This window comes from Notolepis coatsorum (assembly GCF_963971535.1).
Source record: "Notolepis coatsorum genome assembly, chromosome: 9".
Lineage (NCBI taxonomy): Eukaryota > Metazoa > Chordata > Actinopteri > Aulopiformes > Paralepididae > Notolepis > Notolepis coatsorum.
Window position 1 is genome coordinate 110118317 of NC_140173.1, and position 27846 is coordinate 110146162.

The window sequence follows — 27846 nt, forward strand, 5'->3', positions numbered from 1 at the left end:
CACATATGCATTTACACTGAAAGTACACAAGACAAATATATAGTCAGTGAGGAGACTTTTTGACTGTCAGTCTTTGAAGTAAAGGTCCTTTTAAGAACATTTCGAAATGGGCGGCTACGTGGCGTAGTGGGCAAGGCGCTCGCCACGAAATCTGGAGACGCTGGGCTTGCCTGTTCGAGCCCAGCGCTTCACATTTGCTTTCAGTTTAGCTGGTCGTCCGTACTAATACACATTGGCCGTATTAGGGGGTGGGAAACTGATGGGTGGGGATCGGGCGTTGTGGACAGCGACTCCTACAGGTCGGTTGGTGCGCCTGCGCAGTAGAATCAGGAAGTGTCGGGGGCAGCGTGAGCCTCCCACGCGTTACTCCTCGCCACTGAGAGGTCGAGCTGCGCAGGTGAAAAGATGCGACTGCTGTTACCTCAAGTACCGGAGGGGACTTGTGCTATGTATGACTTAGTCCACATTGCAGCCGGCTTGTGGGAGGCAAGAAACAGCGTTTGTGACAGGGGAGGGTTGAATTGGATGATACGAAATTGGGATGGGAGAAAATATAGAAAATGGGAGAAAAAGTGGATAAAAAAAAAAGAACATTTCGAAATAAACCAGTCAAATAGTTTTATGCAACAGTAAAAAAAATAAAGGAAGTAACAATTAATCTTGTAATTGTAATTGTTATCTGTGGGCAACAGTGGCTCAGGAGGTAGAGTGGTTGATTCCCGGTTTGATTCTGTGGCAGCGCGTATCAAAGTGTCCTTGAGCAAGACACTTAACCCCTGCCTCCACTGTCGGTGTGAATGGGTGAATGTGAGGTATACGTTGTAAAGCGCTTTGAATAAAAGCGCTATATGAATGCAATCCATTTACCATTACAACCATATTTTATTGTGCGTTACAAATGCTTATGAGGAAATTATGTTTTTACCATTCCTCACGTCTTCAGGGGATATTTCACTTTTAGCAGTCTTATCTTAAAGTACCTTTGACTCAGAATTGTCTTGTTTTATTGAAATCTGCACAGTAATAGCTTGTTTATACTTCATAAGTATAATATTTAGACTCAGTTCCCAAAATGAATGGAAGTGAATGAGGACCCTGACACCTGGGAGGAATGGTGGTGGTGACAGCAGACGACAGGGACAGCAGTAGCTGTCAGCTTACTAGTAGATCACTTTAGTTTAGATAGAGGTACGCACGACTGCTGATTTCTTCTACTAAAGTGAAATATCCCTTTCAGTTCTGGTTCCAGGGACCAACACAGTTGATTGCAAGTGTCATTACTTTCCAATATCCCGGCATCTTGACCAATCCAGCGTGGTCAACAACAAGCCACCGTGCCATCGAGGCACTGGCTTTGTGTGTCAGACGTGTGTGTTAACACTGGACCGGAACAAAAGCCTGCACCCTGGCACTCGGCTCCCCAGAGCCAGAGCTGAAGAAGACGGGGCTGTCCAGCGACAGTCAGCTGAGCGTGTCCATCTCTTTCTCCATGGTCACGATGTTATTCTCCACACCGTATTGGCCCCACTTGTTGAGCCGGCTGTACAGGGGGAGTCCGTTCTTCTCTCTGTAGAGGTAGACGCCGGTCACCCTGTTCCAGTCCGTGTTGGTGATCGGGCTGGGATTCTGGTACTCTGCTGCGGCTTCCTGCTCTGCCTTGTCCAACGCCACGAAGCCAAAGAAGCTCTTGACGCTCTCTCCGGCCAGGATACGAGAGTGCACTTCGGCTGTGCGCTTGAAGAGGTCCTCTTCGTTTGAGCGGAACTGGGACCAGTAGGCTTCCTGCTGGTAGCCGAGCGGAGAGCAGCAGCGCTTCACACACAGCATCAGGAACACCGTCACGGCCATGCCCCCTACCAGCAGCCAGCCTATCAGCTGAAAGGAATGGCAGTCATCAATCCACTCAGCTTCTGCAGGTTCCATGGCTCGAAGATACCATGAGTATAAAGAGATGGCAACCTTCTAGCTTGACATCAGTAACTGAGCCCACAATGCAAAGAGAGCAAATTGCCCAAATCCACTTTAACCTGCTCAGCAATGCTTGATGCATGTTGGACTGTGAGTGTGGCTGGGAGGGCCGCATGATGTCAATCTGGGAGGCTTCCATCCCTATGCTCTTCGTCCACGAGGGTCTCTGACTGTGATTTGAAGCACTGAGCATGGCTTGTCTTAGGAAAATAAAAACATGTATACTCTGGATTTGATAAGGTGAGAAAAGAACCAAGGGAATATCCTGAACACTAAATTAAACTCTATGAAGATGAGCCTCTAGATATAGTAGAGAATGGTTATTTTGTATTACACAGTAATTACTCTGTAATTTGTCACTGTAATATGAAGTGCTACCTATTTAGTGTGTGCCTCTGTACCAACTCTGACAATGCCTTCATATCTATCATACACAATGAACCCAAACAGTCATGCAGTTCAACAAAACGCTCCCGTACCTGAGATTCATATTTCAGCCGCCGATCAATCTCCGCCCAGAAGTCTTGCCGCTCTGCCAGGACGGGACCCTGACAGGGGAACCTCGCCATGACCTCTGTATCGTTATTACCTAATGGGAAGCCTGCCAATGTCCTGGGGTCGACAAACTCACTGAGGGCACATGTGTAGGCCACACCCTGCAGCAGAGAGAAGACCACCCATGTCACCGGGGCCACTGCTGCCCTGCCCACGATAGTCCCTATGAGGGCGAAGGCCGCCGCCCCCGACAGCTTCCGGCACCACCGGAGGCGCCACTCCGACACCAGGTCCCAGGTGCTCCTGTTCATCATGATGCCTATGAGGAAAAGCACCAGTGCGGGAACACCGATGGCCGCCAGGCCGTAGCAGTAGTTCCGTCCAGAGGAACACGGACAGTTGAAGGCAAAGATGTTGTACATGGTCTGGCTGGCCACGGTGCTCAGGGCAATCAGGCCGTTGAAGATCATTACGTCTTTGCTCTTGAAGAAGAGGGAGACAAACTTCAAGTTCTCCGTGACGATGGCATACGCAGCCATCTTGGAAGACTGGAGCTGTGAGATTTTCTTTGAATGGTTTGTTTACAGCAATGTCAGGCTTGGAGAGAGAGAGAGAGAGAGAGAGAGAGAGAGAGAGAGAGAGAGAGAGAGAGAGAGAGAGAGAGAGAGAGAGAGAGAGAGAGAGAAGGCAGTGTTTAGGATGGATTGGTCAAGGAAATTGGCATTTTAAAAGCAAGATACTGTGTAGGGCTTTGTTGGTTAGCTAGTATCTCAATGAAGGCCTGCTTTATGAATGAAGAGATTGTTTTCTTGCAGAACATTAAGGCACACTTTCAACATAAACTAAAACACAGCAGAAGACTACTGTAGAAAGTTGAAATCACATCTAATATTATGTTTGAGCCTCAATAGTAACGCATGCAACGGGAATGAATACAAGGGATCCCTAGGCGATGAAGTCATGCAAACTTACGTTCTAGTATAGTTGTGATTTGAGACGTGTGTGTTCCACTCCGTATGCGAAACCAAATAAGATCAATATCTTTAAGCTTAAGAGTTAAAATGAGCTTTAAGGAGAACGGGGTAGGAGGCTCTTAATTCCTGAACATGTAAACTTCTTGCGAGCTCCCTCCGAGTGTGAGTATGAATGTAGATGTAGCCTGACACCGGGAATGAGTCACAGGCAGGAACTGCCTTCCAGTTTCCTCTCTTGTGGAAATTCTTTTTTTTTCCCTTTTTTACATTTTTTTTATTGGAAGCATGTGGTGGAGATCACAGGGCAACATGGCAGCAGGCAGGGCATCACTGAAGCTCACAGCAACTAAGCAACAGACTGAGAGAGAATGAATGAGGAATGAATCAGCGATTGTGTTCTTGATGTGAGCAAAAAAAACATACAAACAAAAACATACAGATCACATTACTGTTGATTTGATCATACAGATCAACAGTATTACAACATTAACATTCATGATGCTTCATCCGAGAAATAAGAATGTTTATTATTGAAATAATACATTTACTTCACTAAGACATTGATCAAATTATTGAAAAGGAAAGTCCTGCAGGCTTCAACAACTCCCACAATCTCAGCTGTGCATGCCAGCTTTACCACTGAATGGATTCAGCTTCCTTGTATAGGCAATTTATTATGCACATACTGTAATCTCACACATATCCCCAAACTGTAAACGGTCTTGCATACATTTATTTGGTTTAGGATTTATGAGTTAGAGATCTATTAACATCACTTTGGATAACACCAAACCCTGGGACAAAACAGAGTTCAGATGTACAGTATTATAACAAAGTATTATATCTTTTCATTGTTATTTTCTTTAAATTATTTTATATTGTTCGAAATAAACTATTCATTCATTCATGTGACCAGGAAAACCAGGAATTTACCTATCTCAAACCCTGTCCTCTTTTCTTGATCCTCCAATCACAACTGCTGCTTCCAGTTTTCTTGGAGGGTCAAGAAAAGAGGGCAGGGTTTGAAATCTTGAAGACCATGGAATTCGCCTGTTATGGAAGACATCAGTTGATCCATCAGAATGTTTTTATCCTTGAAATTATACATTTATTAAATCGAGTAATTCAGAAGAAATTACATGAAAGAGATTTGATTCTAAATGTGGTCAGTCCAAAAGAACCCATGGGTCTGCCCCTTGTTTATCAGTTAGTCATTAGTCATGAGGAACTTAGTCAGTTAAGCCTTTCATAAGTCACTTCATTTTTATTTTTTTGTATCCACTTTTTCTCCCATTTTTCTATATTTTTCTCCCATCCCAATTTCGTATCATCCAATTCAACCCTCCCCTGTCACGAACGCTGTTTCTTGCCTCCCACAAGCCGGCTGCAATGTGGACTAAGTCATACATAGCACAAGTCCCCTCCGGTACTTGAGGTAACAGCAGTCGCATCTTTTCACCTGCGCAGCTCGATCTCTCAGTGGCGAGGAGTAACGCGTGGGAGGCTCACGCTGCCCCCGACACTTCCTTATTCTACTGCGCAGGCGCACCAACCGACCTGTAGGAGTCGCTGTCCACAACGACCGATCCCCACCCATCAGTTTCCCACCCCCTAATACGGCCAATGTGTATTAGTATGAACGACCAGCTAAACTGAAAGCAATGTGGAGCGCTGGGCTCGAACAGGCAAGCCCAGCATCTCAACATTCGTGGCGAGCGCCTTGCCCACTACGCCACGTAGCCGCCCCATCACTTCTTCATTTTTAATCATGTTGTATGTATGATTTATTGCTGGAATATTACTTTCGTCTTGTTTACATCAGTGTCCCCCATTTTCAATTAATAATGAATTGTAAGTACGGGTGCAATTAGCACCGTGCAATCCATTCTTTGTGGATCCCCGTATGTGAGCGCATATCGTGTGTCCATTAGTCCATCTGCATCGCTTCCTCAATCCCTGGAGGTGAGCTCCATGTAAAGTGAACTACCAGTATGCAAAACTAGCCAGCCGGAATCCCAGCATATTCAAATTCTTCTCCCAGCAAGACTTGCCTTATCTAGACATAAACACAAAGAATCAACGTGAAAGATCCCCATTACCTCTACCACACTGTATGTCTAAATCCCTCACACATAAAGATATAGAAATATACATTGTGCATGCAGCCATGCACATTGAACAAATGTTACTGTCTCACACACACACACACACACACACACACACACACACACACACACACACACACACACACACACACACACACACACACACACACACACACACACACACACACACACACACACACACACACACACACACACACAAGCGAGAGAAAAACCAAGCATGTAAAGAAGCCATCAAAGTTGAAATATTCAAACATTGAAGCTCGCCCACACTGATGACGTGTAGGCACGCAAAACATTATGCTAACTCTGCATTCCAGCTTGCATTTGACCCCGGCCTATGATGTGAAACATCCGTGTATGAAATAAGAGAGACTCTTAATTCCATTAATGCTTTCAAAACACACACAGTGTCCCCCTAAACATCTGAGTATAAGGTCTTTCCATTGTGGTCCTCCCAGGTGACGCACACCCTGGGTCTGTGGGCTACCTTGGTGACATCCAGCTCTGGCTTACAGTAATACCACTTGTTCAACAGCTGATCCATCTGCTCCTGTTTAGTAATCCCATGCAGCCTCTCCTCCTCCTCCTCCTCCTCCTCCTCCTCCTCCCGCCTGCTGTACCTGATGTGCGGTGGGTGGGGGAGACGGAGCACGGCATCCTCCCCCATGCCCTCGAAGAACTGCACCACGCACTTGCGGGCGAAGTCGCGGGCATGCAGCGCACAGGTCTCGTCGAAGAGTTTCTGCTCCACGTCCAGGTAGTTACTCCAGTAGCGGGTCTGTAGGAAGGTGGCGTGGTCGTCGAAGCAGGGCTTTATCAGACGCCCCAGCACCCCCAGCAGAATCAGGCAGAGGAGGATGGACCAGCCCATAGCCTGGAGACAGGGATGAGTTACACAAAGCTTACAAAGGGTATCAGTCACTGGGCCAGTGGACCCTTTTCAAATACACAACAGTAAACAGCTGCAGCTGGTAATATTAATAATGGCTCTGCTTGATTTTGTGTTTACCCTGCTACGTCTGTGAAAAGGCTCTATTGTCCCAGAGGATCTCACGTTGGAGGATGGCTTTAGACACACCAACAGCTAACAAAGGCCTGCCCAGTACTTACTTACTTCATCAGAGCATATATTTAGCATTTTATTTAGCATTTTTAGATTATATATATTAGATTCGATTTTAGATTCGATTATATATATTGGCAAGGAGCATTTCAGTAATAAACAAAGCAAAGCAGGTCCTGGATCACAAATCACTTCACATTCTCTACTGTTCACTAGTTTCACCATATTTAACTTACTGCGTTGAAGTCTGGGGAAATGCTCATTACACACATTAACCATCCTACAGAAAAGAGCTGTGCGCATCATTCACAAGGTTGGATATCTGGAACATACTCATTCACTTTTCTTACAGTCAAAATTATTCAAATTTACTGATATTGTAATGTATCAAACTGCATAAATAATGTAAAAAAAAGCAAAAAATTCTAAACTCCTAGGAAATATTTAAAGACTGTTCAACGTGCAAGATGGGGGTTACAATTTAATGGGAACATTTAATTTCAAAAGATACAGTTTTTGAACGACTATGAAGAGTCTTTGTATTTCAATATGTGTGAGGTTTTGGTCCGCTCCCTGCCACACGCTCCGTTCCTTTAAGGTACTATGTGATTAATGCATTCCCCGCCACGCGCTCCGTTCCTTTAAGGTGCCGTGTTTGATTGGTGCTTTCCCCGCCACACGCTTTTGGAGCAAGTATCAATCTCATCCCGCAGCTGTCACAGCTTGTAATTAGCGCCCCTGAAGGCTTTATATGCTCAGACCCCCTTACTATCGATGTTGGGTCGTTTTGAATTACACCTGCATATACCTGCCTTCCCCGTCGCTGTTTCTGTCTTTTTGCTCTCCAGGATCTTTTGTGGAGAACTGCTGTGGAGAACCTGGTTCCCCGTTCGGAGCTACGCCTCGTAATCTGCCCGCTTCTCGCGTTGCGCTCTGGTGAGTTTTTGGAAACTGTCTTTTGGATTATCAGTTTTTTGTGTGTTTGGTGAACACCGAAGAGATCCCGTTTTTGTTTGTACTGGACTCACCTAATTTTTGTGTTAGATTAACACTGAAGATACCGTATTGTTTTTTCTCTGGACTCTGCTAACTTATGTGTGGTACACCGAAGATCAAGTCACTTGGATTTATACTGGATCAGTCACCTCTCTGCCTCTGTGGGTGCGTTGGGCTAACTCTGATTTCTCTCTCTCTCCGTTTCCACCGGGAGTGAAAGCTGGGAGGATCTGCAGAGCCGCTTCAACGTCACTAGCCAATTCCTCACCACTACCTACTGGGAGAATCTGCAGAGCCGCAACAATCTTCACATGCCAGATTCCCCGTTTGTTCGATTGCTGTACTTCATTCCATCTTGTGACTCTGTAAATAAATACGCCCTTGCTTTGGCTAACTCTGAACTTCCTCTCTGTGCCGTTGCGTTTGAGGTCGGTTACAAACCCTAACAATATGCAGAGTAAAATTATGGAACGGTCTGATTGTGGAGTTAAAACAATGTCAAAACATAAAACAATTTAAAATAAAATACAGTCAAATGGTTTTACAGAGGTACAGAGATGAAGAAGTGGTTTGATAACTGGCAGTATGTATGTGTATGTATGTATATATAAATGTATATATGTGTGCATATATGTACAGAAAATGGCTAGAGGAACTTTACAGGGTAAATATTAATAAGATATTATAATTTTTTTTATTGTTAACTAAGTTCATTTTTCAATATAAGTCTAGTAATGTATGAATTAGTAAATAAAATATAGTATGTTCTGATGAGTAAATAGGGGTGGGATTAAATAAGTGTATGCTTCTTCCTTGACAAATTGACTTTTTTGTTTGTTCTTTGTTCTTTTAAATTTTTTATATACATTTATTATTTGAACGGCTTAAGGCTATATATGTACTTGATGTTTGTTATGTTGCATATTTGAAAGAAACGTCAATCAAATCAAAATTGTAACTATATTTATTGTAGGGCAAATATAATTAGAGAGGCCATACATAATAATAATAATGCAGGACTTTGGAGAAGTCTTCATTTGGCATGCAGTGACACACATGCGATGGGCGGCACACACACAGGGAAACGCACACACATGCAATTGTTGGGTCGCCGATGTGATTGAGTCTCTGCACTTGACCCATCCCGTCGTCCTTCCCCCCAAGGGCAGCCTGGAGCAGATAGGGGCGTCGGTGAGGGGACATACCCTCATCTTGCACCTTGACCTTTTTACACTGTCTACTTGCCCTTATGCGCATGCCCAGAGTTAATTATATTATTATATTGTTTACACTGCCTATTTTTTATTCAATTTTTATTTTTACTTCTCCACTGTACATAATTTTACGACCTGTATCATGTCTTCTACTACCTGTACCTCCCCTCCCCCCTCCCCCATGCTGCTATGATGCCTGAATTTCCCCAAGGGGATCAATACAGGAATATCTTATCTTATGTGTGTGTGTCTGTGTGTCTGTGTGTGTGTGTGTGTGTGTGTGTGTGTGTGTGTGTGTGTGTGTGTGTGTGACAGTAACATTTGTTCAATGTGCATGGCTGCATGCACATGTATATTTCTATATCTTTATGTGTGAGGGATTTAGACATACAGTGTGGTAGAGTAGAGGTAATGGGAATCTTTCATGTTGATTCTTTGTGTTTATGTCTAGATACGGCAAGTCTTGCTGGGAGAAGAATTTGAATATGCTGGGATTCCGGCTGGCTAGTTTTGCATACTGGTAGTTCACATTACATGGAGCTCACCTCCAGGGATTGAGGAAGCGATGGAGATGGACTAATGGACACGATATGCGCTCACATACAATGGGCGGGATCCACAAAGAATGGATTGCATGGTGCATTATGAATTGAAAATGGGGGACACTGATGTAAACAAGACGAAAGTAATATTCCAGCAATAAATCATACATACAACATGATTAACAATGAAGAAGTGACTTATGAAAGGCTTAACTGACTAAGTTCCTCATCAGGTTTCAGGTTTTTATTTAGACTCCACAACATAAACAGATCATTAATCCAGCTTACATTGCTGTCAAGGATAGTAACGTAAAAGCCTCTTGACTTATTTCCATCGTTGTCCTTGGGTGTCAAGGATGCTAGAAACACACAACTCATTACAGAATTAATCACAATTATTATCTTTGCATAATAATAATGGCACAACCCTAAATTAATACAAAACAAAGCACATTTGTTGATACAATGTTCATTTATGTCGAAAGTCAGTGAGCTTCAGGAAGCACCCTCGGGGGAGGGAATTTGGGGGATGGGAGGGAGGGCGGAGAGTGGGGGGTGGGAGTTAAGGAGAGGGTAGTGGCTTAGGGTTTTGGGCGTGTGAGGCAGTCGAGGGATCCGCCCCTCCTTCCGTGCACGTCGCCAGTCGTGCTCGTGGGGGGGAGGTTTGCGTGAGGATGGGGAGGGGGGGGGGGGGGGGGGCCATCCATCTTATCTTCAGACAGTCAGATACTGTCCCGTCCTTAGTTGCGATGGGTACGGACGTCATAAACCAGGTCTTATCTTGACTTCTTCTCCTCGGCCTCTTTCATTGACCTCGAAACATTCCTTCTTTTCTTCCACAGACTTGAGTTACGTGGCGGGGGGGGGGGGGGGGGGGGGGTGGGTGGGTTGCAACAGGTTACAATGATTCCTGTAATGCTTTAATTTAATTTAATCCAGATCTTTCATCTTCTTTGTCGCGGTCCTAATGTCCTGCGCGACCCCCAACATTACTTGACCCCTACATTGTTCATCGGCTGTATGTTGAGCGAGCCGCTTTGTCAATTCAATGTGGGCATTTTCCAATCTTGCTACTACTTGAAGGCAGCAAATCCAAATCCAAATTGCGATCGCTCCCCAACCGATCAGGAAGATGACGAGGAGATATAGATCCTCAACATCTTCAATCTCAATAGAATATAGGCATATTGATCGCCAATTATTCCAACTGTCAATTGCAAACCCGGCCTGGAATGTCCCTATCGGACACAATGGTTCGGTCGCACTTTGTTTTCTTGAAGAGAAGATTCGATCCACTGCTGCAAAACTCCAGCTTACTAGTTGATCCATTGATTCATGACTAATGACTAACTGATAAACAAGGGGCAGACCCATGGGCAGGGCCGGATTAACGACCGGGCCGTCCGGGCCGCGGCCCGTGGGCCTCTAGTGATGAGGGGCCTCCAAAAAAAAATTTTTTTTTGGAGGCCCCTCGTCACTAGAGGCCCCAACATTTTTTTAATTTAAAAAAAATTAAATGTAACTTTAATTTAAATTTTTTTTGAAGGCCCCTCGTCACAAGAGGCCCCAAATTAGTATTATTATTTTTGTAACTTTTATTTAAAATTTTTTTGGAGGCCCCTCGTCACTCGAGGCCTTTTGGAGGCCCCTCGTCACTAGAGGCCTTTTGGAGGCCCCTCGTCACTAGAGGCCCCAAATTATTATAATTTTTTATTTTATTTTTTATTTTTTTGAGGCCCCTCGTCACTAGAGGCCCCAAATATTTGTTTATTTTTTTTTAACTTTAATTTTAAATTTTTTTGGAGGCCCCCGTCACTAGAGGCCCCAAATTTTTTTTTTTTATTTTATTTTGGAGATCGATGTCATACTGTGACACTGAAATGAAAACATATTTCATCAACAAAAGTATTTAGTCAACAAAAATATTTCATCAACTAAAATATACAGTACGTCACACCCTGCCGTCTGCAAGTGGCTAATCTTGAGTATTTTTTCTCCTCTTCATAAGAGTTTGAGGTTTTCCGTTTGAGGTAAAAACAGCAATAAAAAGTCATAACTTGCATCTCCACATCCCAGCCCCGACGCCTGAATACTTTTACCAACGGATTTCCAGTTCCGCGTTCGCGTTCTGCGCTCTGATTGGCCACTGACGTTTCTGGTAGCGCCAATCGTGTGACGCCTCTTTCTTTCACCGGTTAAGCTTAGGCACTCTTTCGAAGTTGGTTAAGGTTAGAGTTTGTCTTAGAGCAGGGCGATAGAACACCAGCCCTGATTCCATACTCTAACCTTAACCAACTTCGAAAGAGTCGCCTAAGAAACGTCAGTCAATATTTCTATTGTATTTTTTTTCTTTTATACATACATACATACATACATACATACATACATACATACATACATACATACATACATACATACATACATACATACCGTACTTTTCGGACTATAAGCCGCGGCTTTTTCCCCCATTTTTCGACCCTGCGGCTTATATAACGGTGCAGCTTATATGTGACTCGACGTGACCAAACCCGAAAATGTTAAAATCAAAATATTGCTTTTTTGACTGCATTGAAATGTTATTTATCTGTTCCCTTATTTGCTAAACTTAATACAACTTGTAAATGAGTTAATTCTTGTTATTTGTCCGACAGTATTGTGTCCCAATGGTAATTACATATGGTAATTAAACATTAAAACACCTGCGGCTTATAGTCCAGTGCGGCTTATATATGTACACATCATTCAATTTAGCTGCTGCGGCTTATAGTCAGGTGCGGCTTATAGTGCGAAAAGTACGGTACATACATACAGCCCCACCCCCACCTAATAGACAGTCCCCTCCCCACCGTATATAATGTATATATTCTCTCCCCACCGTATGTATATTTCTCTCCCACCCACCCACCCCCTCCTAATGTACACTCCCCTCCCCATCATATGTATATACTCTCTGTCAGGATCTATGGGTAACAGTACTGTATATTTGCATATCATATATGTCACAAATGTAACAGTACTATATACCTGTATGTCATGTATGTCCCTATGCCATAAATGTCATGATGTCATATATGTTGTGCATGTCATACATGTCACTATGAATTGAAAATGGGGGACCCTGATGTAAACAAGACAAACGTCTTTCTCTGGTCTGCATCCCCTTAACAATTGTGTGTATTGAGCCGTACAGCTCAATAATTGTTAAGGGGATGCAGACCAGAGAAAGACTTTTGTCTTGTTTACACCAGGGTCCCCCATTTTCAATTCATCATAACATATATGACATACATGACATACAGATAGATAGTACTGCTACATCTATACATTTATGACATACCAGATTTGCAAATACAGTACTGTTTGTGATACGAAAAGAGTCCAGAAAAGAGAGTATATACATTTGACGTAGAAACTGTACATTGGAGGAGGTTGGGTAGGTGGGGTGGGGTAGGTGGGGTGGGGTTGGGGGGGTGGGGGGGACTGTACATTGGAGGTGGTTCGGTGGGTGGGTGAGGAACACTGTACAACTGTACAAGCAAAACTGTACATTGTAATATTGACAAAACCATACTTGGTCATTTACTGTACATTGGAGGGGGTTGTGTTAGGACATTTACAGGGGCCAGTTTCGAATTGCAGTCTCCCGTAAGTGTTCTTTGAGAGTGTTTTTGAAAGTGGGTCACATTCCTTTACAGCTTTGGGTAGGGCGTTCCACATTGATGTGGCATAATTGCGAAACGTGTTTAGTCCCTTGTTTGAGCCGAATCTGGGTTTAACATGATTTGTGGAGCTCCCTCTGGTGTTGTGATCGTGGTATTCACTGACCTTTGGGAAGTATTTTGACATGTACATGGGTACCTTGGTCGTGTAGTGTATCTTGTAGACGAAGCCCATTGCAAGTTGCTGTACTCTGTCGTCTACTCTAAGCCATCCTAGGTTGTCAAAGTTGGCAGGGGTGATCAAAGTCCTTTTAGCTTGGCCCTCAGAGCCCACCACTTCTAAATATTCTATATATTTTTTAAAGTGACATATAAAAACGCCACTGTGCGTGCGTGCACGTGTATGTGTGTGTGGGGGGGCCTCCACAAGAATCTGGCCCAGGGGCCTCTGAAGTCTTAATCTGGCCTTGCCCATGGGTTCTTTTGGACTGACCACATTTAGACTAAAATCTAAATCTGTAAGCCAGAGCTGGATGTCACCAAGGTAGCCCACAGACCCAGGGTGTGCGTCACCTGGGAGGACCACAATGGAAAGACCTTATACTCAGATGTTTAGGGGGACACTGTGTGTGTGTGTGTGTGTGTGTGTGTGTGTGTGTGTGTGTGTGTGTGTGTGTGTGTGTGTGTGTGTGTGTGTGTGTGTGTGTGTGTGTGTGTGTGTGTGTGTGTTGGGAGGGATCTTACCTGGGAATAGCAGCGGACATAACGAGAGACTGCTTTGCGGAAGGTGCTGTTTCTGAAGATGATGTCTTCCTTGCAGGGTATCTTGGCCATAAGTTTGATCACATCCAGTCCTGTGTTGTTGGGCATGCCTGAGGAATCCAAACATTCACGAGTTGGTCCCTGTCATCTCAACCCCCAATAAGAAGATAATCTGATATAAAAGATCTTGATTAAAGTATCAAGATTAAATCACCAAGATAAGATATCCAGATACAGATTGCAAGTTATACCAGGTGAAATTTGACCCATTTTGTGGCTAATATTCCAAATGGCAATTTTCGATGTTTGTCTTGTACCCAATGTCATGGCTTGATTAACAAATACAGGAAGTAGGTGAAAGTTGACAAGCGAAAATGAGAAGTGAATCACACTTCCCAACCTACCCAACGCCCCCCCCCACCCCACCTACCCAACCTCCTCCAATGTACAGTTTCTTCCCCCTCAAATGTATATACTCTCTTTTTAGACTCTTTTTTGTACTCACAAACAGTACTGTATATTTGTAGATCTGGTATGTCATAAATGTATAGATGTAGCAGTACTGTATCTGTATGTCATGTATGTACTGTAATATATGATGAATTTAAAATGAGGGACCCTGATGTAAACAAGACGAAAGTCTTTCTCTGGTCTGCATCCCTTAACAATTGTGTGTATTGAGCTATACTGTATTGTACCCATTCTGCAATCTATTAATAACATTTTCAATCAATCAATCAATCAATCAATCAATCTTGGATGGATTTTGGAAAGCTTTTTTCTTTGGCGCACGGTTTACCCAGACCTCTCTCAAAGACCTATTTATGAACAAATCTTTATAAAATTTGGACCTGTACTACATAAGACTTCAGGCTATTGAACCGCAGTGTTTTGAAGCTCATACCTCTATGCTGGAATATTGGAATATGGAATCTTGCAACCACTAGAGAAAAATGTGAGTACACAAGTTCAAGTTCAACTCAAGTTCAGACCTCTGTTACTCTATTTCATATTAGCACTAAAAGTGATTTTCATTAGTAACTTTAGAACCTTATCTTTCAAAAGAGACCAGGCCCATGCATGTACTATAAGTATAAAGTATAAAGCTAAGTTTTGCAAAAAGAGTATGCAGTCCTCAAGTTCAAGTAAATAAATGTCCACTTTTCTGGGTGTCTGTTAAGAGGTTAAAGAGACATTTTATTTACAACCAAGTACAGGTAGGAGTATCGCTGTTAGAGGCTGGATCACCTGTAATTCTGATCTTGTGGTTTACTTGCTCAAATGTCTTTGCAACCTTTATATGTTGGAAAAACAAGAAGTCGTTTTAAAAATCGTATTTCTGAGCAAATGTTCTATAAGAAGAAATTACGAGAAGTCTTCCCTTGCAAGGCATTTTAATAAGTTAGGATATGATATTTCTGACTTAAAATACATGGGTTTGGAGCAAGTCTTGAGACCGCCAAGATAGAGACAGGCTCTTGCTACAAAGGGAAAGCTTCTATATTCATTTTCTGGATTGTTTAGAGCCTAGATGCCTCAATGAGGAATTTTGTTTGACCCGTTTCATTTGATTGATTACATTGATACATTATTATTTTATTAGTATTATTATTATTATTATTATTATTTTAATTATTATTTTAATTTATATTTATATTTATCATTTAAAGACTGCTGCTATGGGTCATGTTTATATTTCAGTAGTTTCAGATGTAGGCCTACTCTGTATACATTTATATCTTTCTGCTTTTTGTGTTTTTCATGCTTCTGAAGGGGTTGTACTTTGTAATGTGTTGTCTTGTTCGAATGTGTTGTTACTTCTTATAATTTCTCGATTCTGATTAAACAGTCAAGTTAGACGTTGTTATTCATAACACACGCTCGTGATCCCAGAACCCGCCCACAACCGAATTACAATCACTCCGCCGTTCATGGTTTTAGGAATGAAACCAAGATGGCGGACAATAATCTTTATGAATGGATGTATTGATAGCGTCATAACGACTCATTCAAAAACTATTCTGTCATGTGGAATGTGTTAGTTGCTTACACAATGTTGGATTATGTAATTGGTTGGTCATGACTCATTGTTAAACAAAATATAAATTGCACGAAGTGTGTTGTTAGATGCCATTCGTCAAAAGGACACATTTTCAATCAATCAATCAATCATTCCAATAACACACGCTCACTTCACTGTTAGACAGCATGCTTTGAAGCCTTGTTGTTTCTAACTAGTTATGCTTTGGCCCTCTTTCGAAGTCGGTTATGCTTAGAGTTTATCTTTAGAGCAGGGCGATAGACCACCAGCCCTGATTCCAAACTCTAAGCATAACCGACTTCGAAAGAGGGCCAAAGCATAACCAGTTCGAAACAAGGTGGACATTAATAAAATGTTCAATCAATCAATCAATCATTCCAATAACACACGCTCACTTCATTCTTAGATGGCATGCTTTGAAACAGCGCACCTCCGAGCTGCTTCTATAGAAAGTAGGTTAAAAAAAAAGAAAAGAGAAGTTGCCTCCCTATAGGGAGGCAAATTCTCTCTGTTTTTTAACCTACTTTTTCTGCAGATGGTTTTGTGAATAAATCTCCATTATGCTTCAATTAATGTGTGTTTATTGTATAGCAATAAGGTTGGATGAATTCGGCAATTGTATAAAGATGTAAGCACTGTCTATCTGTAATAAAATTTTCAATCAATCAATCAATCCAATAACACACGCTCACTTCATTCTTAGATGGCATGCCTTGAAACAGCGCACCTCCGAGCTGCTTCTAGGCCTAACAACCACCCCTAGGCATGATCTAATTCTCATAACACACTATTTCACGTGATGTATTGCTTCATTTTATATTGTCACTTATTGGATTAGTATGATTTGGTCACTTACCTTTCATGCTTCATTGCAAGCCATTTCTGAAGAAGGTGTGTTCACACCGAAATGTCATGATTTCAGGCTGCCAATAAATTTGAACAAAAAACTCGAGTGCGTGCCTGGACCTGTTTCCCTATTTTTTTCATGTATAGTATCAGAGGTTACAGCACCCAGTGTCAAGTCAAGTGAGTGCGTTTTAATACTACTTTTAGTTATACCAGGTGTAAATGGGGTCTAACAGACTGATGTGGATTCTATAACTCTCACTGAATCAATAGACCTTTTTCACAGCAGCCATTTTGATCATTGTAAATAATACATTAGTACAAACACACATTTATTTGTACACTTAACAACACCAATAACCGTTATCTAACATTCATAATAAAATACATATTAAAGCTGAATAGTAGAGTGTGAGGTCAACACTGCTGTAACCAATAACATTACATATGATTCCATTCTATATAGGTGTTCCAGTGCCATGGAATTATGTATGCTGGCTGAATGGAATGGCACAACTAAATGGAATGGAACCATAATTCACATTATTAGTTACACTTGTATTTACCCTGCTATGACACGTCAAAATGGCCGCTGAGAAAAATATACTCCCGTCAGAGGCTTTGTAAGTATGGATTACTATAAAAGACATATCTATGAAACGGAGGACCAAAATCTTGCTTACCTGAAAATGGCTTAGGGTCTACACTCATACTGAAGGCACAGATGAAGATCTTTCCATCTAGCAGAGTCACCAACATCCACACCATGGGTGCTAGCAGAGCTCTCTGGAGCATTGCAGAGAACAAATACCTACAGGGAGACGGGATCAATGTAACCTGTACCTTTCTGAAAGTAATGCACTCGTTTCTGATCACAGCAATATATATTTAAAAAAAAATTAAGCGATATTTTCAAATTCGTTTTATTTTGTGCTATTTCCTGAATAATACCATATTATTCATGTAATACACTTACTTTAATCTATACCACGAATTCAATTTGAAATTCAGTTTATAAAGATGGGAAAACTCTTCCCCACCATTCTTGTTTTAAGGATTAGACAGGTGGGATACAGTAAGGTTATTATATGTCAACTTTGTAACAAGAGCCAACTCTATTGGACAGAAAACCTGAGAAGATTACAAATAAGAATGCTACTGAAGATTAGAGGTCCTGTTGAAGGCAGAGGTTCTGTGTAGGATTGTTAGTAACTGTCTAACTGCATATATAACTGTTCACACTAGTAACTGTCTACCTGCATATATAACTGTGTCCACTAGAGGGCGCCCTAGGCGGAGACACTCAGGAGTACTACCAGGTGGCGAGTATAAGTAGCTATGTCTCCTCCCACTTCTTTCTCTTCCCCCTAGTCTCTCAGTGAGAGATGATCTGTATAGTAACTGCTCTGCCATGTGAATAATAAACCACGCCGATTAAAGGCTCAAGATAGAAACCATGCCTCTTGACCACATTATTGTCGCCCTATAGCCGAATTCTGTTAACAGGTTATGGGCCCAGATAACGCCGGGGCGAAATAATAAGGGTACTGTAGCAAGCTTAGCTGAAGTATAGGCTAGGTTAGCGCCGGGAGCACCGCGTGGCTAGACGCTAGGCCAACAAGAGCTAAAGCTAAGCCTACCACTAATGAAGAGGATGGAAAACAAGAAAAGGGGCAAATGGCCATCATTCAATGGGAAAGCAGAGAACTATGAGCTCTGGGAAAAGCGCATGCTGTGCTGCATGCACAGTGCGGGGCTGAAGGAGACGATCCTGGCGGCCCCCACGGGAGAACTGACGGCGGAAGAGCAAGCCCTGGACGACCAGCGTAACGCAAACGCGTACTGTGAGTTAGCGCCGATGCTCGACGACACCAGCTTGGGGCTGATATTCCGCGACACTAAAGACCGAGGCCGAGAAAGCCTGGAGGTGTTGAGAGAGCATTACATATAGAGGAAGACCCAGAGTCGTGGCCCTCTACATAGCACTAACGGGCCTGAGGAAGGGGACCAACGAGACCGTGACCGAATACGTCAACAGAGCGGAGCAGATCACGACGCCATTGAGGAGTGCCGGAGAAGCACCAAGCGATGGGCTAATGATGGCGATGATAATGAGAGGACTACCGGAGCTGTACAAACCGTTCACACTCCTGGTAACACACGGTTCAACGGACATGACGTTGGGACAGTTCAAGGCTAAGTTAAGGAACTTCGAGGCCTCAGAAGACACCCACCCAGCCGCCGCAGAGGAGGGGGAGAGGGTGCTAAAGGCCTGAGCGACGCCAAGGGAGAGAACCAGGACCACGACGGAACTGGCGTGTTGGCGATGCGGAGATAAAGGCCATCGGAGAAGCGACTGCACAAAGACTGCCTGGTGTAGCTTCTGCAAATCCACGGGGCACACAGACAGAGCGTGCATGAAGAAACACGACCAGAGCAAGATGACGGCCATGGACGAGACGGAGGCCACGGACAAAATGGCGGCTACAGACGAAATGGCGGTTACGGACGAGGCGGCGGCCATGGACGAGACGGAGGCCACGGAAAAAATGGCGGCTACGGACAAGATGGCGGCTACGGACAAGAAGACGGCTGTGGACAGGATGACGACAGCGGACACGATGGCGGCGGTGGTCGACGTGAGACGGATCGAGACGACGCCCGGAGAATAACGGGACAAGAAGACTGCGCTTTCGGGGTGCGGACGGCGTGCACCGCCGGAACGGCCCAGCTGCAGCGAGTCCAGAGGAGGGGACTGATCGTTGACACAGGTGCGTCGTCCCATATCATCAACGACAGGAGTCGGTTCAAGAACTTTGACGACACTTTCCACCCGGAGAGGCACAGCATGGAGCTGGCGGACGGGAGACGCACCTACGGATTGGCGCAAGAGAGGGGAGACGCACAGGTATGCCTCACGGACAGTAAGGGGCGCCGGCGTACGGTGACGTTAAAGAACGCTCTCTACGTACCATCGTTCCCACAAGGACTATTCTCTGTAATAGCTGCTACTGCAAGCGGTGCCAAGGTATTCTTCGATAAAGGTAAAAATGTTCTTGTAGAACCTGACGGTACCCGGTTTGACATAAAGATGTACCAGAGAATATATTATCTGAAAACGGAGTGTAATGACAACGACAAGTGTAATGATAATAATGATATGTGTAGCGGGACGGCCAGTCACGATATTCAGACATGGCACGAGATTATGGGTCATTGTAATTACGAGGATTTACTGAAACTGCAAGTAGTGTCAGAAGGCATGCACATTGAAGGAGAAAAGCGTAGACTTGACAAAAATTATGCAGTGTGCAAAACGGGGAAGTTTACTCAATCGAGATACAGAAATCCCACAAACAGACTGTTGAGAAGGTATAAGATAAGACACGAGACGTCACGTCCATATCCCCCACACCAGAATGGGGTGGCAGAGAGGGAATGGCATACCCTTTTCGAAATGGCTAAGAGTAAGCTAGCAGATAGTAACTTACCTAAGAGCCTATGGCATTATGCGGTGCAAGAAGCCGCTTACACCAGAAACAGAAGCTTTAATAAGCACTTGGGCACCACCCCATATACAGCACTGACAGGAAAGAAGTGTAATCTAGCCAGAATGCACCGATTTGGATCAGTGTGTTATGCGTACCTGTAGGACAGGGGAAAACCCAAGTCCAAGGGTGTAAAAGGATTTTTCGTAGGACACGACAAAGGAAGCCCTGCTTTCCTAGTTTATCATCCCGGTAACGGGAGAGTGCAGAAACACATGCTAGTCAAGTTTGTCACGAAAACAACCTGTGAGAGCGAGACACAGACAGAGGAGCCAGAGCTGGACTCCAGAGCAAGGTGTGTAGAAACAGAGACACATCAACCCAGTGTACTTAGTACAGTCGTGCAGACAGACAGTCAGCAACCTCCAGACGGCGATGACGAGGAGCACCCGAGGGTGACGTCAAGTGCCCCAAGCAGTGGGAGGTATCCCTCAAGGGAACACAAACCCCCAAAATATCTGACAGACTATGCCAGGAAAGGGAGTGACGAGGAGGACAATACACCTACCCCTGTTGAGTACTACTACAGGGTAGTCAGTGGGGTAAACCCGACCTTTAAAGAGGCCACATTGTCCCCCGAAGAGGGCAGACAGACAGCGGGAGGGAAATGGGTGTATTCAACCAAGTTACCAGAGGGCAGACAGACAGTGGGAGGAAAATGGATGTATTCAATCCAGGAGGGTATTTAAGGCCACGGCAAATACAAAGTATGGTTAATAGAAAATTGCTTAAATGCTGAAGGAGGGTACCCCATGTATAAATAATGAAGAAGGGTGACAAATTGCTTAAATGCTGAAGGAGGATACTCCAGGTTTAAATACGGGAGGAGTAGAATACAGGTTTGAATGTCTGACTAAAGACCATGTTTGAATACTGAAATTAATCCTATGTTTAATTCCACGTTTGAATACTGAAAGGAATCCTATGTTTAATTCCATGTTAAAATACAGAAATGGGTCCCATGTTTAAGTACAGAGGTGGATGAGTTACCATGTTTAAAATACTGAAAATTGTGTGGAGGTATCCCAGAGGAGATATGTGGAAAAGCTCCTGAGATGTTTTGACTGAAGTAAGAGATGTATAGATAAACTGTGGGTAGCTTCATTTTGTTAGACCACCGGTACTCGCCCTGACTTATGTTTTTGTAGTGAGTAAGAGTGTCAGTGTTTTTGCTGACCCCACAGAGAAGCATTGAACTACGTCAAAAATATGTTTTTCGTTATCCCAGAGGTGCAGCAGACGGACAGCAGTGTTTCATGAAAGACAGCAAAGGTTTAAGGCTTAAAGCCCACAGTGATACTATCAGCCTGTGAAGCTGAGTATATGTTTCTAGCTATGTCAATGCAAAATGTGTTTATCTAGAACAACTGTTCGAAGTGAGAAAAGATTATGAATATATTGCTCAAAAATGTAGTAGGTAATTGAAATGTACCCTCTATGCTGAATATGGTGCTTTTGTAGATGATGGGCGTTCTGTCAACACTGTTTAAAAATGATGGACATTGTGTATATATGGAGACTGTTGTTTATGAGGACAACCAGGGGACCATTGTGATTGCTAGGAACCCAATGTGTCAACATAGATGTAAACATGCCATTATAGAAAATATCATCTCATCAGGTATGTCATCAGAGAAGAAAGAATGACACCGGTTTACTGTCCAATGGACGACAGAGTAGCAGACACTATGAGGAAACCTGTTTAAAATTTAAATTGAAGGGATTTGCAAGGGTCATGTTTAATGTGAAGATATTGACTGTCATACCCTGTTGGTGTTTTTGGGATTATATTATTTCCTTTGTAAAATGTTTTTCTTTCTCTTCCCCCTAGTCTCTCAGTGAGAGAAGATCTGTATAGTAACTGCTCTGCCATGTGAATAAAAAAACCACGCCAATTAAAGGCTCAAGATAGAAACCATGCCTCTTGACCACATTATTGTCGCCCTATAGTCGAATTCTGTTAACAGGTCCAGGGCCGCCTGGGAGAAATGCGAGGCCCTGTGCGAGATTTAAACGCGAGGCCCCCCCCCCCCCCCCCCCCCCAAAAGGTAATTTTTCTTTTTTTTTTCTTTCATACAGTCAACATATTCTTAAATAATAGCGCTGCCCGAGGCTGGGCATGATACAGTCAACATATAGCAAGAGAGAGAGCGAGAGAGAGCTCCTGTTCTACAGTCAATATACAGTGTACAGAGAGAGAGAGAGAGACACACACATTGGAAAGAAATTGAAATGCTATTTGGCCCTAAACAGAGAGTACACAGTGGCAGAATACCTGAGCACTGTGACTGAAGATCCTTGACTAGGTACAGACTCAGCGAGCACAGCCTAGCCATCGAGAAAGGCCGCCATAGGCAGACTGTGTGTGTTAGAAAGAGAGAGAGAGAGAGAGTGTGTGTTTGTGTGTTAGAGAGAGAGAGCATGTCTGTGTGTCGTGTGTGTGTGTTAGAGAGAGAGCATGTATGAGAGAGAGATAAGCAAAGATGAGCCCCTAAAGGATATTCAACTTTTAATGGAAGAACAAAACAGAAGGAAAAGATAACTTCACAAAGGCTACATGAATATACATAGATCCAAAAGGACAAAGATCAACACTTAAATCCAAAGAGAAGAGGGTCTATACCAGAGAAAACAAAGTAGCAAGGAGCCAAGGGCCGACATCAGCTAAATAGGCTAACTGCAAATAGAGTAGCCAGGTACTGACACCAGGCCACACACAGCTTTGGCCAACGCTACCCAAGCTACACAAACGACCAAGACAATTCACACACAGCACATGTCGTATCTCCAAATGTTGTGAAGTAACATATGTTTTGCCTGGAAAAAAACATCATTATTAACAAAACATTCGGGAGGGGAAGGAAGGAAGAGTGGGGTAATGTCCAATGGACATCTTACCTGCACCAAGGAACGCAGGGCGAAAGGCCACAACACAGGTCTCCACGTTGACGAAAGGCCTCTCGCTGGCCGGACAAAAAGAAGCTATGGCCGGAGCCTTGTCATGGTGCAGGCCCGACTACATCTTCTGTCAAAGATGATGTCGTAGTCAGAGTGCCAGGGCCCCCTGCTATTCTCACGGCTAATGTCAATGGTCGTAGCACAAGCTAACAGCTAACTCTAGGCTAACTGATAGCATCAAACTAACGTTCCCAGCCGAGCGCAGCCGGCAGCTAACGTCGTAGCTAAACAGCTAACTGGCTAACAGTTAGCTCAACCCGGCTATCGCTAACCATTAGCTAACGCAGAAGCAAGCTATGCGGCTACCACTGAAAAACTGTACAACGTGAGAAAAGCAATACAGGCCAACACTTCAGACAGCCGGCAACAAGTCCAGGCCACACACCGTTAGCTACTAGTACTACAACAGCTAGTCGGCCCGGTTGGCTCCCGAGAGAGAGAGAGAGAGAGAGAGATATCCACGGCGGGAATAGAATAGAGTGCATTAAAAACTCACCAAACGTCCAAGAGGATGGAGACAACCGCGTGGAGTTGACGAAGTTCATCTGCCGAACGACCATCCTCTTCATCTTGGCATAACAATGCTGCACGCGCTGTCTCTAGGTTAGCTAACGCTAGTTAGCCTTTAGCTAAGCTAGCTACTAGCCGACATTATCATGGCTATATCCCGACTGAACCACACGTTAGCACTCAATATTATAACGTAGCTAAAGCTAACTAGCTGTCCCTGTCTTTAGCCGGGATGGCTAGCCTGACTGAACTGTCTAACATGCAACAACTTCCATCTTCAGTCCATCTCTCTCCCACCTTGACCGTCAGAAGGGGGGCTATGTGAGACTGTTGTTCATTGACTACAGCTCAGCGTTCAACACCATAGTCCCCACCAGACTGGTGGACAAGCTGATCGAGCTAGGCCTGAGCTCCGCCCTGAGCGCCTGGGTACTGGACTTTCTGAGTGAAAGACCCCAGGCGGTCAGGGTGGGGGGTCAGACCTCCAACACCATCACCCTGAGCATCGGGTCCCCCCAGGGCTGTGTTCTAAGCCCCCTGCTGTACTCACTCTACACACACGACTGTGCGGCCAAGTTCAGCTCCAACTCCATTGTGAAGTTCGCCGACGACACAGTGGTGGTGGGGCTGATCTCGGACAACGACGAGAAGGCCTACCGAGAGGAGGTTGAGGTACTGGAACGTTGGTGCCAGGACAACAGCCTGCTCCTGAACATTGGTAAAACCAAGGAGCTGATCGTGGATTATAGGAGAGGACAGCAGGAGACACACACACCACTGATGATTAACGGGGCTACCGTGGACAGGGTGAGCAGCTTCAAGTACCTGGGGGTCCACATCTCAGAGGACCTGACATGGTCAACACACATAGACACAGTAGTAAAGAAAGCGAAGCAGCGCCTCTACCACCTGAGACAGTTAAGGAAGTTCCGAGTATCGGGGAAGATACTCCAGTCCTTCTACTCAGGAGCTGTAGAGAGCATCTTGACCGGAAACATCACTGCCTGGTATGGGAACAGCACGGCACAGGACAAGAAGGCCCTACAGAGAGTGGTGCGCTCAGCCGAGCGTACCACGGGTATTGCGCTACCTCCCCTGCAGGCTCTATACAACAAGAGGTGCAAATCCAGAGCCTGCAGGATAATGAAAGACCCCCACCACCCCAATAACAGCCTGTTCCAGCTGCTGAGGTCAGGCAGACGCCTGCGAACTCCAGCTACTAGGACGGAGAGGCTTAGGCTAAGCTTCTTCCCCCAGGCCATCAGAGCCTTGAACAATGAACATTGAGAGACACAGAAACTGAACTATCCACACACAAGCACATACACGACACGCACGCTGAGCACGCTCACACACTAGCAGCCACTTTAACACTCATGCCGCACACACGCACACTTATGGCCAGAGGAAAGGCCACTTAAAGTAGTATAACATCAGGAACAGTGTATTGCACTACTAAAGCTACCTAGCATGTCCTATATGCTCTGTAAATACTAATGTACAGATACCGAGATGGCACACCATGTACCTGTTTATTGCACTGTTTTATTGGATTCTATTAATATGTTGTACCACTGTATTTTATTGGATTCTATTATATGTTGTACCACTGTATTGCACATCCCCCCCCCCCCCCCCGGCACGCACACAGACACACACAATGAACTCAACAGACGCTACCTTACCTGTAACCCCTCCCCTCATTGAAACCAATTCTGCTGCCTGCAGAGCCTCAGAGCCAGGAACAAGTCTGACACATTCTACAAACGTGTCTAATGTGAAATATATAAGCATATAAGCAAAACTAGATTTTAGGTCTGTGATGAAAAAGGGCCTCGCGGGAAGGGGGGCCTCGCAATTTTTTTTTTTTTTAATAAAAAAAAAAAAAAAAAAAAATATTATTTCTTTTTTTTGTGCGAGGCCCCCCTTCCCGCGAGGCCCTGTGCGACCGCACTGCTCGCACACCCCCTGAGGCGGCCCCCAATGGTCAACAAATGGGCAGCCCCTCCACAAAAAGTAGTAGGAATGGAGGCATGTTCTCTAGTTGCATGTCTGAGCTCTATAAACTGGCCATCCCTACACATCCGTCATGAAATACACTGGTTTATGTTCATCTATAAAACGCCTTGGTCTGTCCCCTACCTGTGTAGTTTGTTGAAATTTGCACCTGCCTTCTAGAACACCCGTTCTACAAATCTCATCCTGCTGAAAATCCTCAAAACACACTCAGTAATTGGTCAATCAGCATTTCAGTCTGCCCAGAGACTGCACAATTTACAAAAAGGTTTAAAATTTGACAATTTCATCTCCAAATCAGCTTTCAAGGAAACCATCACGGACATTTATACTGACACTTGCAACTGCTCCTAAACTAGCAGCTGTATCTGCCTGCCTGCTGTGGCTGTTTTTGTTTTACTCAGTTTGTCTTACCATGTTTTAACTTTGTATTACATGGTAGAACTATTTTGAGGTTTTAAGTGTAAAAATAAACAGTGGACTCACTTCACCACAGCAGGGTTCTTGGACCTCTTCCCCACAGGTCTCATCCATTCGTCCATCATAACACCGGTGTGTCGGTTCACCAAGATCCCGAGGAAAAAGAATATAACGGGTGGGACAAACATCACTCCCAGAGCGTAGAACTTGTTGTACTGAGGAATGCAGGGACAGTTGAAATCAAAGCTGGTGTAGAGCTTGACACTCACCAAGGCCAGGATGATACAGACTCCGTTGGAAATGGACTCCGAGTTGGACTGAAAGTACTGCAAGACTAACTTCAGACGTTCCATAGTTTAACTCTTAGCAGGACAGAAGTAACTTCAGACGTTCTATAGGTTAACTCTAACAGGACAGAAGTAGCAATAGCTAAACAAACAAATAAAAAAAATCTGCCAAAAAACTGAAAAATTTTATACAAAAATGTAAGAAAAAGAAAAGGATTTGCAAGGAGTTAAATCTGGTTTCAATACACACATTGGATATATGAATAGATACACTTACATGACCTCAATCAGAAAGATTATTTTCATCCTACCATAAAGTAATCCTTCATTGAATAGCCTCAAATCCACACTTGAGTCAAAAGGTAAATATCTGGAGCATTTTGAGAAAGACGACACTCAGTTTGATCCATACCCTGGGCTGAAAATACATTAGCCAGGTGACAGGTGTGCTGTCTGACCACACCCTGATTCAGGACACTGACATCACAAGCTTTGAGAGAGAATGGAGGGTGTGTTGACATGCAGGCAAGACTTCTACTCTTGCAGGTGCAACCGGTGCTGTGCTTCGAAATAATGTTCAGTACACACAATCCTACAGTACACACACAATCCTAACTGCAAGTGCTATTCACACTAACTAGAATGTATACTATAGTATATGTGCAAAATACTATAGTATATGTGCAAAATGTCAACCGCATATTTTCTTTTTATTTAACCATTATCCGGTCAGTATTTTTCCAGTGTCTACTAACCGGGAAAACAGTACAGTAGGCATTTTCAGTATACTGATGGAGAAATGTGCCTAAAAACAAATTTCAAATTCAGTAAAACAGTGTGGCAGGACATTTGGGCAGGGCAAGGGTGACATGATATTGACATGGCAGCCATTTTGCTCTTGTCATGCCCAGGTTGGGATTACTTTCGACCCTCTGTGGCAGGGCTGTCTCGTGATGATCCCAGTGAGTAGATGTATTGGAGCATATTAGCTGGCCATCCATAATAGAACTATAGAGGAGATATCGCTGCTGATGGAGTACGTAGCGGCAGAAAAATCTGAGTCTGTTAATAGGTTATTGCAAGATGAGATAGTGCTAATTTCCAACTGGGTAAGTGAAAATAAATGAAAGTTAAATGTTGCAAAAACCAAGAGTATAATGATAGCCTCAAAATATACATCAAATCCTAAATTAAATAGTTCTGAACTGTGCTGATATCGAACGGGTCAGAGAGGCAAAACTGCTGGGTGTTGTAATAGATGAAACACTTACACTTACAAACACATTAGCAATATGGTGGCTAAGATGAGCTGTGGTACTTCAATGATCAGAAGGTGTAGAAATCTGTTTACTAATGGTACAGCAAAGCTTGTACTACAATCTTTGGTCTTATCCCGCCTGGACTACTGTCCTACTATTATG

At 43.9% G+C, this 27846-nt stretch overlaps 2 protein-coding genes across 2 annotated transcripts; both read right to left on the minus strand.

Moving 5' to 3' along the window:
- Window positions 1-996: 996 nt before the first annotated feature.
- calhm2.1 (calcium homeostasis modulator family member 2, tandem duplicate 1) lies at window positions 997-3464 on the minus strand. Its single transcript, XM_084321663.1, has 3 exons — window positions 3436-3464; window positions 2448-3060; window positions 997-1875 (listed from the first exon to the last, which is right to left on the minus strand). The coding sequence occupies exons 2-3, from the start codon at window positions 3000-3002 to the stop codon at window positions 1462-1464; spliced, it is 969 nt and encodes a 322-aa protein (XP_084177789.1). The 5' UTR covers window positions 3003-3060; window positions 3436-3464; the 3' UTR covers window positions 997-1461.
- Window positions 3465-5978: 2514 nt separating this feature from the next.
- Window positions 5979-26491, minus strand: calhm3 (calcium homeostasis modulator 3; the record flags this gene model as incomplete). The annotated part of the gene is made up of 4 exons (XM_084321665.1): window positions 5979-6437; window positions 13782-13909; window positions 17370-17497; window positions 26205-26491. The coding sequence occupies 4 exons, from the start codon at window positions 26489-26491 to the stop codon at window positions 5979-5981; spliced, it is 1002 nt and encodes a 333-aa protein (XP_084177791.1).
- Window positions 26492-27846: the final 1355 nt, after the last annotated feature.

What these genes read in the sequence shown, in the direction of transcription:
- calhm2.1 (XM_084321663.1), bottom strand. Translation starts at nt 3,002, where the DNA reads ATGGCTGCGTATGCCATCGTCACGGAGAACTTGAAGTTTGTCTCCCTC. An exon ending in GGCTGAAATATGAATCTCAG is followed by an intron (nt 1,876 to 2,447) that starts GTACGGGAGCGT and finishes CATTCCTTTCAG; the next exon opens with CTGATAGGCTGGCTGCTGGT.